The following is a 10,206-nucleotide window of genomic DNA, read 5'->3' as shown; positions in this document are numbered from 1 at the left end:
GTTCCCAACTAAGGAACGCAGATGCGATGGAAGCGCAACCCCCCAGCCAACAGTCAGAATCTGCTCTCGCGGCAACTGCCGAACCTGAGGACCAGTTGGCGGACGTTCCAGCAACAGCGGATCCAGGGGCGACTTCCCAGCCGACGCGATTGCCAGACCGGTTGGATGACACCTTCCCCTCCGCACCCTTCATCCCACGCCTTAGAGAGGCAGTGACATCACTCAGCGACACCAGCTGGAATTCGTTCACCGACATGGTGGATGAACTCACAAGCTTCGCGCAGGCGCATGTGAAACTGCCAGAGCTTCGGAACCAGGCTGCGCCAAGGAGAGAAATCAACCCGCACAACCATCGGGACATTCAGCGTCTGTATAACAGGAACCGTAGGCAGGCAGTAAAAAAGATCCTAGGAGCTGCATCTGGGCGATGCGCCCTCCCACTACAAGCGATAGTGGATAAATTCCAAACTACGGGAGACTACGATGACAGCCTGCTCTCATCAATTTCGCATCCCAACCCTGCCCCGGTGCCGGTAGACCTCACCCCATTCTCCCCAGAGGAGGTCCTGGTACGACTAAAAAGGGCTGAAAACTCCGCCCCTGGCCCGGACAGATTAACATACAAGCACTGGTTGGGTGTGGATCCGGAGGCGAAGGCATTAGCCACGGTGTTCAATGGCTGCCTTAAGGCACGCAAAATCCCAGACGCATGGAAGAGGTCCCGAACCATCCTGGTGCCAAAGGGAGGTGACCCGAACGTGATTGGGAATTGGAGGCCAATTGCGTTAACTGCCACAATATACAAATTATTCACGGGGTGTCTGAGCAGGAGACTCATAGCTTGGATTGAGGAGCACAACGTCTTGTCCACATCACAGAAAGGGTTCCTACACCAAGACGGGGTGTTTGAGAACAATTTCATTCTGGAGCAACGAACCCAGCTGGCAAGGAGGTCAAGGAAAGACATTTGCTTCATGTCACTAGATGTTGCCAACGCGTTTGGCTCGATCCCGCACCGAACGATGTGGCATACGATGGAGTCATCAGGGGTTGGAGCCCCGTTTCTGTCCTTGGTGCAAAACATCTACGAAGGCGCCACAACACGCTAATCTCTGAAGAGGGCGAGTCGAACGAGTTATTAGTGACACAGGGAGTCCGCCAAGGGTGCCCGCTCAGCGGTCCACTCTTTAACATCACGGTGGACCCCATCCTGCGTGCAGTACAGCAAAACAGCCACTCTCATAACGCACTCGCGTACGCGGATGACATCCTGCTGATGTCAGACCACCCCTCTACTCTCCAACAACTAGTGGACACGGCCTACAGCACGGCTTCGACGTTGGGCCTAGCGATAAATCCAAGCAAGTGTTTTTCCATGCACTTGAGTCATTCGCCAGCCGGGTGCAGGAACACGGCCTTTACGATAAACGGGCTCCCGACCACGCAGCTGACGGATGGATGCCATCGGAAATTTCTCGGGAAGCCAGTAGGGTTCAAACTCCTCCCGGATGAGAGTTCCCTGGACCAATGCATCCAGGTAGGGAAGGATCTCCTGACCTCGTGTCTGGCGCCATGGCAACGGCTGGATGCTGTTAAAACATTCTTCTTTCCATCCATCCAGTTTGCCCTAAGAACGGATCAGAGGAGGAAAGGTGACTGGCGTAAGGTCGATGACACGCTACGCCCCCTGCTGAAGGACACGCTATCGCTACCACCAAGAGCGACAAATGCATACATCCACGGGGAATCCAAGTGTGGTCTCTTCGGCGTCCCGGAGGCCTCAGTCGATGCGGATATCGCAATGATAGCCGCCTTCAAGTTACTGACGTCAAGGGACGAGATAGTGAAAACAACTGCATGGAAAGACCTCCGCAGTTTCGTCTCGGCATGCCTGAGAAAAGAGATCCCCACCATGGCCGACGTCAATGGATTCCTCTCGAGAACCTCGGCGATGCAGACTTCGCACCCGACGACATCGGTGTGGTCCAGAGCAAGAATGGCGTCAGATCACCTGAAGCTGGAGTGGAACCTGACCGAGGACCAGCAAGTGGCAGTGAGGATTGGTGACGCCACCATATCCGACAGGAAGGTCATCTTTAGGACGCTTCACCAGGTGATCCGACAACGCCACACGGCAGATCTCGCCTCGATGCCGCACCAGGGGAAGACGTGGCACTGCTACGGCAAATCGAAAGCGTCGTCTCACTTCCATCGTGAGGGGGCTTTCACCCGATTTGCGGACTGGAGGTTCGTCCACAGGGCGCGTCTCGGGCTGGTCCCACTAAACGGCTACAGACACGGAGGCGACCCCTCGGAAAAAAAGTGCAGAAAGTGTGGATATCAGCAGGAGACGCTCCCGCATGTGGTGGACCATTGTATGATGTATAGCCCTCTCTACGTAGCGAGACATAACAACATCGCGGAGAGAGTGAAAAGAGCCGCTAGTGGAAGGTGCGAAATCCTGACCAAGAACCGCCCGATCATGGGGTCAACGTTGCGCCCAGATCTCATCCTCAGGAAGGACAATTCGATCCTAGTTGTAGATGTCACAGTCCCCTTTGAGAACGGTCCGGACGCCTTCGCAACGGCTAGGAGAACAAAGGAGGAGAAGTATCGCCCCCTGGTAGATCTACTGAGAGAACGCTACGCTGACGTGCGCTTCGGTGCAATCGTTGTGGGAGCATTGGGCTCCTGGGACCCGTTAAACGACAGAGTGGTGTCTCGTCTGTGTTCACGACAATACGCTGGCCTCATGAAGAAACTAGTGGTCAGCGACACCATAGCGGCGACCAGAGATATCTACGTCGAGTTCGTGTCGGGAGTTCGCCAAACATCCGGACGAACGATGCGCCACACCCAAACCTCAAATCAGGCGCCAACCCAAGATCTCCCGCGACGGAGCAGAGAACCCGAACTGCCGGTATAAAAAGAACAATCGCGCAAAACAATCCACGCCAACGGTTGAAGATATGAAAGAGACATTTTGGTGCTGTGCTTCTATTCACCATCTGCCATTATGGTCACCAAATTACGTCCCTTATCCGTACCGCATCCTAAGCGTATCACTGCTTAAGACTATGTATATACCCACACACAACTAATGCCTATGTGTTTACTCGCTTGCAACTAATGTCTATGTACTTGTCTATTTGCAACTTATGTCAATGTGTATATCTATTTGTAACGTATGTCCATGTATATATCTATTTGCAACTTATGTCCTTGTATATATCTATCTGCAATTTATGTCCATGTATATACCGATGCGCAACCTATGTTCAGGTAAGATTCCCGCTTGCACCTTTGTGTCCATATGTCGATCCTTTTGCAACTAATGTCCACTCCTGATTCCTTCACAACTTATGTATTTTGTCAGCTCGCAACCAATGTATAGGTGTATATATTTTTTCCTTTTGTTTTTGTTTTACAACCGATGTCTATGTATATAACCGCTCAGAACTAACGTATATGTGTACCCGCTTGGAATAATGTCCGTACAAAACGCTTTCGCTACTAATGTCGATATGAACACGACTTGATGTACAAAGACTTGTCCGATTAACAATGATGTGCTCAGTTTCAGACAAATTCCCTTGTAAAGGATGGCAATAAGTCCCATATCGGGCTATGTAACATAATTTCTTAAAACATGAATAAAAGCTTTTTTAAATCTGTTCTTATCAGCTTAATATCTGGTACGTCTCCTACATGGGGACAAGATATTAAACTTATTTTTGGAACAGGGCGGAGTGCTTTCAGCTTGCTGAACCTCTGCCGCGGGTCCTCTCGATATTGCACTACCTTCGAGTTGGGCCCATCCTCATGCAATCAAGTAGACTCTGTGTTTTATTCATAATTTCGCAATAATCATTCGTCGTCGGGGCGAAAACGACAAATTAGAAAGCGGTCGACGGGAAATTAAGGCCGGCGCACGACCCTGGGACTTTTTTATTAAGGAGACGACGTGGATGCCACGTCCTTGTGAGGACGGGTCCACGCCGGTCGTTTCCTCGTTGTGCTGTGCGCTTCCGGAATGTTTCCGCGGGTCCCCTCGACGTTTCTCCCGTTCCTGGGTGCCCCCCCCCCTTCTTCTCGATCGAGAATGCAAGTAGATATTGGTCTCGCGTCGACATCTAGCGGTCGAACGTGCAACCCGAACGGAACGGCGCCCCGGGAACCCAGGAACGTCGCACCTGAAAGCAACATCTGGTCGAAAAGAAGTCGTCTCGTCTTCAAAATACGAACGAGTCTTCCGACGCTATTGAAACAGACCCCAGCCAGGACATTAATTATAGTTAATTGTGATTAAATTTTAATTCGCATCTATCGCGTTATCGCTTCTCGGCCTTTTGGCTAAGATCAAAGTGTAGTAGTGGTGATTGCCTAGGATCTTCCAGCGAAGTTCAAAGGTGCTACAACCAACATCCGATGTGCCACGCCCATTCGAAGTTTGCAGCGGGTCCTCTAGCATCCGAAGCCAAGCCGATTCCTGCTCCACAACGATGTCCGGCTAAAGGAAGACGAAGGCGTGCCTGAAACATGACCTGGTTGGCGGCTCTCTCTCTTCTTCTTCGTCTCCTCCTCGTCGTGATCCCGGGAAAGGCATCTGTCACATCTCAGGCATTTCAGCCTAGCCGTCGTCCTTGGACCCTCGCCTCATTATATGGCTGGGCCTTGGGCGTGCGGTCAGCGGAAGTGCCTGTTAGCCAATGGGTGGTGTGGCAGTGTTCGGGTCAGCCTCGGAGCTTTGGCTACGCCTGGCGGACTGACTTGACACCTTTCCCTCGCGGGGCTGCCCCACATCCATAACTCGTGTTCGGCAAGTTGACCCCTCGGGGCCGCTTGAAGAATTCGGGTCTATGCATGATGCCCACTCATGTTTCCCTCCCTCCCCTCCCTCTCTCGAGGCCTCTTAAAGGTCCTCAACTTCTGTCTCTCGGGACCTCTCAAAGTGTCCCACCCCCCTCTCTAGCGAGACCTATTAAAGGTCTCAACTCTCCCTGGGTTCTCGCGAGACCTCCTAAAGGTTCTCTTTCCCTGTGGGTTTGGTTCGCGTGGGACCTCTTAAAGGTCTCCTCCCTCTGGGTTGGTTACCGTGAGACCTCCTCAAGGTCTCACACTACTGGGACTTCGCGTGTCCTCTTCAGGGCTCCCCTCGTCGGGCAGAGTCCGCCGAATGGTGGAGTTGGTGAACTTTTGTCACTAGCTCCAGGGTTTGGCGAGGTCTATCCACCGAGTGTTAGAGCCCCCAAGGGGACAAGTGGGACCTTCCCCCCCCCGGGTATTTAAGAGTCCCTTAAGGGCTCATCCCCCCCGATAGCAAGTTGTAACCTCGTAAAGGTTCCACAGCCCTAATGGAGTCTCAAAGTTCTCCAAACCCCACCAATGGTTCTCATAGGGTCCTTAAGACCACCCTCTATTTCCCCTGCCCTGGTCACGGGCATCTGCTGACAGCTGGGTCATGCGTAGGGCACGTCTGGTCTGGCCGTCAAAAGCTAACTTGGTCAACCGCAAAGTGATCGCAAGTAAGAGGTCTTGAGTGTTAAGAACTAACTCTCTGAGGAGCTAACACAACTAACCGCCATGCCAACTAACCTGAGGAGTGGGAAGCTGCTGCAGACGCCAGAGTCAGCGCGCCGAGTAGTCGCGGTTGGAAACACGCCTACAGAATCAGCACTGTTTCCAGTATCACTGGTTCTATTTGAATCTCCCACCAGTCAGCATACCACGATGGAGAACCATAGCCAGAGGTCGTCCATGAACTCACCTGGGCCAGTTACGGACACTACGCAAGCAACACGGGACAGTGCGGTCTCTGCCTACAATGAAAGCCCCCCAGGGTCGTCTTCCCCAGGACGCCTAGCTATTGATATTGAGGACGATGACTGGCTGATCAATGCCACTGCCCAGAGCCCACAGGACGGCGCTAGGGCAGCAGCCAACACAGCGGTGGAGCCACAAGAGGAGATGGACTCTTGGGGTAGCGCCTTCCCTCTCCACTACATGGCAGAGGACACCACATGTATCGATTCACCAACCTCCTCAGCGACAAGGGGGTCCGGTGGAGGCCTCGCCCCGCCGGCATGGTTCCGAGCCTGAACTTCTGACATCCACGTCGGATATTGAGGGGGACCTCTCCATCTCTTCAGACTCATCACCAGGTTGCCTGAAGAAGCACGGTGAAGCCACAAACGGAAGCAGGGCGAGCTGCGGACCTCCGGAGGAGGTACAGCCTCTAGAGCAAGACCCGGAGGGATGCACACCCCAGTCGAGAACGACGATGGAAGAGGCCGCCGCTGCCGGACGATCACCGATATCTAGTATTGACTATCAGAACGCCAATCTCAGTGAGGAGGAGCCCACAGGAGAGGAGGTGGTCCCGGAAAGGAGATCCCCCAAAGAACGCAGCAGCGCTAAGGAAGCAGAACGAAACCCCACGCCAGACGCTGCAGGAGTTGAGGGCACGGGAAACTGGGCGAGTGCAAGCCCGCCCCCAACATGCCATGATCCTTCCACACTAATAATCAATGCGGAGACTAACGACCTCACAGAGAGAAGCGCATCGCACAACGACAGATCACAGAGCAACTCGATGAGTGACGCTGCCACCCAGACAGAGTGGTCTAAGGGAAAGAAGAGGAGGAAAAAGAAGAAAAAACCAAGAGTAGGACTACGCCGGCCTCCCCAGAACTGGCCATTGCGGGCCCATCCAGGACGACAACACACACGGTGGCTTTGCAAAGAAGTGCGCTCCCGTTGGCACTCAGGACCAAGAGGGCGATGCAGGCACAAGGCCAACTTCCTGTGCCTGAAAGCCAGGTTCCCCTGAACTCACCGTCACCACCGGAGCAAGAGGAAGTGCCGGAGACGCAGACGCCGACATACCGAGCACCCCTGACCACACAAGAAACAGCGGAGGGCCATGGTCCGCTGACGCATCGAATAAACTCGGCTCGTGGAAACAGGCGGCCGGCCCTGTTGCCAACACCGGCAAGTCACCAGCTGCAGCCGAACCACATGCCTCCATGTCATGAGGACGACTTTGTTGGCCAAGGAATAGTAGCGCACGGGACACTACCCCAACCGCTGAGCACGGGCGCAACCTCTGTCCGAAGGCAATCCTACTCTGACAGAGGCGAAAGCAACAACACAGCCGTGACACGGACCGCACCACTAGCGCAACCCCTACTATGCCCCCCTGGTAGACGGACAGGCCTGTGCGGTCATCAGCAGCACGTTCCACATGGCGTTTCCGGTCCCCCGACCCTTAGCCTGCCCGGAGGAAGGGTGCAGAAAGAAATTCCAGGCAGTGACGTGGACAGCGATGAAGCAGTCGCTGCTTAGGCATCTTCTCGCTGAGCACGGTACTGATATCGCCACCTCACGATTCTGGTGCACTGCATGCAGAGGACCGGTAAAGAAGAGGTGTGTGCGGAACCATCCGTGCCTACGCAGCTGCCCACTCCTCGACCAAACGGAAGCCGCACTCCAACACCGCTGTACCGAGTGTATGGCGGCATTTGCAACGAGGGACGGGCTTAAAAATCACCGGAGGCAGAAGCACGTGCGAGACAGTGTATGGAACCGAAGAGCCCCACCAGCGGACAGCATAGCACACCGGCCACGGACACCGGAAAGAAGAAGCCCAAACCCGGACACACGGAGGGTAGTCAACGCCACGCCGCCGCCTCAATCGGGCATCACTGCGGGGCCCTCTCGCCACAGCGTGGTCCACATAAGACAAGCGACTCCCCCCGACCACCAGAGCCAACGAGTCACACAAAGATCACTAACAGGTCGGACCTTGACCCCGGAGACGTCCCAGGCAACGGGGAGTCCCAGGAACAGGGAGACGCCCCATCGACTTCTGGACCCCAGGGGGGAACACCAGCCCAGCAGCAGAACCAGCATGACGAGGACCCCTCAGAGCCATACGCGAGAAGGTTCACCAGCATTGCGGACAGCTACCGACAGGAAGACTGTGCAGAAGTTCTGCACAGCGCTGGAAGAATTCATGGTTTTCGCCAGGCAGCACGTCAAGATCCCAGAAGGGGCGACGAGGCCAGGTCCAAGCCGAAAAACAAACCCTAACAATCACCGGGAGATCCAGCGGTTGTATAGGAGGAACCGAAGGAGGGCGGTAAAACTAATCATGGGGGAAGAGGAGGAACGCTGTCAGATCCCGGTTGAAGGAATCGCAGCAGCATTTAATGCCCACACGCCATTTCACCCAGAGCGCCTACAGGGGCTTGCATACGTGCGTGCAAACGACCCGGTCGACCTATCGCCATTTGCGAGGGTAGAGGTCCAACAAAGGCTGAGGAGGGCAGAGAACACAGCGCCAGGCTCCGACCGCATCACCTACAGTCACTGGAGAGGCATTGACCCCCAAGCTAGGGCCCTCACGGCAATTTTTAACATCTGCCTGAAGGCGAAGAGAGTCCCACCAGCCTGGAAGGTATCCAGGACCATCCTCATACCCAAGAGTGGAGATAAGACCGATCCCAGGAATTGGCGCCCGATAGCACTCAACCAAACTATCTATAAGCTGTTCGCGGGCTGCATCACCAAGCGCTTACACTCGTGGCTGGAGGAACACTCCGTCCTGTCCCCTATGCAGAAAGGGTTCCTCCACCACGATGGGGCATTCGAAAATAATTACGTTCTGCAGCAAAGGATGGAGCTCGCAAAAACAAGGAACAAAGACTTGTGTATCCTGTCGTTGGACCTGGCAAATGCTTTCGGATCGGTCCCACATAAGGTGATCTCGCACGCGTTAGAGGAGTGTGGAGCCGGTCAGACTCTCACCAGCATCATCGAAGACCTATACACAGACGCATACACTACATACGTGACGGCTGGCGACTGCTCAGAGGAAGTGCTAGTGCAGCAAGGGGTCCGACAGGGATGCCCCCTCAGCGGGCTGCTGTTTAACGTGGCAATAGATCCCGTGTTAAGGTGCATCCAAGGCGAGAGCCCAACGCACAATACTGGCGTTTGCAGATGACGTGTTACTTCTAGCAGATGATCCCGCATCTCTCCAGGAAGACCTGGACAAAGCCACGAGTACTGCCACTAAGTTGGGCCTGGCAATAAATGCCAACAAATGCTTCTCCATGCATCTTGGGCATGCTCCAAGAGCCTGCCGGCCAACGGTATTCAAGATAAACGGCACGCCAGTGAATACGCTCATGGACGGTGAGCACAAACGTTTTCTCGGGAAGCCAACGGGATTCAGGATCATGGAGGACGGAGCAAGCACCCAAACAATCCTGCAGCTGGGAAGGGACATCATAACGTCGGCGCTAGCCCCATAGCAGCGAATTGATGCTCTTAAAACCTTCTACTTCCCAGCGCTGCAATATCCACTAAGGACGCAGCAGCAGAGGAAAGGGTACTGGAGGGAAATCGACGATAGCCTGCGACCGGATGTCAAGAAAACGCTGTACCTCCCCGAGCGAGCTAGCAATCACTACATATACGGGGAGACACAGTGCGGCCTCCTAGGAATCCCGGAAGCCCGTATGGACAACGACGTGGCACACTTAGATGCAGCATACAAGCTGCTCACGTCCAAAGACGAGATCATTCGGAAGTTGGCTTGGGCGGACCTAGAGGAGTACACAAGATGCTGCCTTCGACGTGACCCCAGCCGCAGAGACATAGAAGAGTTCCTGTCCAACACGGCTTCCCATCAAACTTCAAATCCTAGCACATCCGTGTGGTCAAAAGCACGGATGGCATCACGAAACCTTCAAATCATCTGGACACTGACGGATGCGCAACAAGTAGAGCTGACCGCCGGGGACAAGACCATAACTGACCGAAGGAAGGTCTTCAGCACCCTGAGGGCGATGATCAGGAGCCAGCACGCAAGGCAACTCGCCGAAATGCCGCACCAGGGGAAAACCTTCCACAGCTACTCCAGGGCGAAGGCGTCAACGCATTATCATCGAGAGGGGAACTACACCCGCTTTGCGGAGTAGAGATTCGTTCACCGAGCCCGCCTAGGTCTGGTCCCTCTCAATGGTTACCGCCATGGAAGCAAGACGCTGCGGGTACCAGCAAGAGACCCTCCCGCATGTGCTACAACACTGCATGCAGTACAGTAGCCGCTATACAGCCAGGCACAATCTGGTGGTACACCGAGTCAGGAGAGCGGCTGCAGGCAGGTGGGAGGTCATTGCTGAGAACCGCCCGATCATG

At 54.5% G+C, this 10,206-nt stretch overlaps 1 protein-coding gene and 1 pseudogene across 1 annotated transcript; both read left to right on the top strand.

Moving 5' to 3' along the window:
- Positions 1-3,656: 3,656 nt before the first annotated feature.
- LOC149066034 (U2 spliceosomal RNA) lies at positions 3,657-3,823 on the top strand (annotated as a pseudogene).
- Positions 3,824-8,152: 4,329 nt separating this feature from the next.
- Positions 8,153-9,986, top strand: LOC149066033 (uncharacterized). Its single transcript, XM_089253292.1, has 3 exons — positions 8,153-8,938; positions 9,045-9,198; positions 9,355-9,986. The coding sequence occupies exons 1-3, from the start codon at positions 8,153-8,155 to the stop codon at positions 9,984-9,986; spliced, it is 1,572 nt and encodes a 523-aa protein (XP_089109418.1).
- Positions 9,987-10,206: the final 220 nt, after the last annotated feature.

Source organism: Pholcus phalangioides, unplaced genomic scaffold, assembly GCF_987345545.1.
Source record: "Pholcus phalangioides strain wild (caught in Gottingen) unplaced genomic scaffold, Ppha-v1.0 ptg000036l_1, whole genome shotgun sequence".
Lineage (NCBI taxonomy): Eukaryota > Metazoa > Arthropoda > Arachnida > Araneae > Pholcidae > Pholcus > Pholcus phalangioides.
The sequence above is the reverse complement of the archived record's forward strand: the minus strand, read 5'-3'. Positions and strand labels throughout refer to the sequence as shown.

Excerpts from the sequence above, each read along its gene's own strand:
- LOC149066033 (XM_089253292.1), top strand. The coding sequence starts at position 8,153 with ATGGGGGAAGAGGAGGAACGCTGTCAGATCCCGGTTGAAGGAATCGCA. Across the intron at positions 8,939-9,044 it reads GCGGGCTGCTGTTTAACGTG|GAAGACCTGGACAAAGCCAC; the intron begins GCAATAGATCCC and ends GCATCTCTCCAG. Across the intron at positions 9,199-9,354 it reads AGTGAATACGCTCATGGACG|CGCTGCAATATCCACTAAGG; the intron begins GTGAGCACAAAC and ends TCTACTTCCCAG.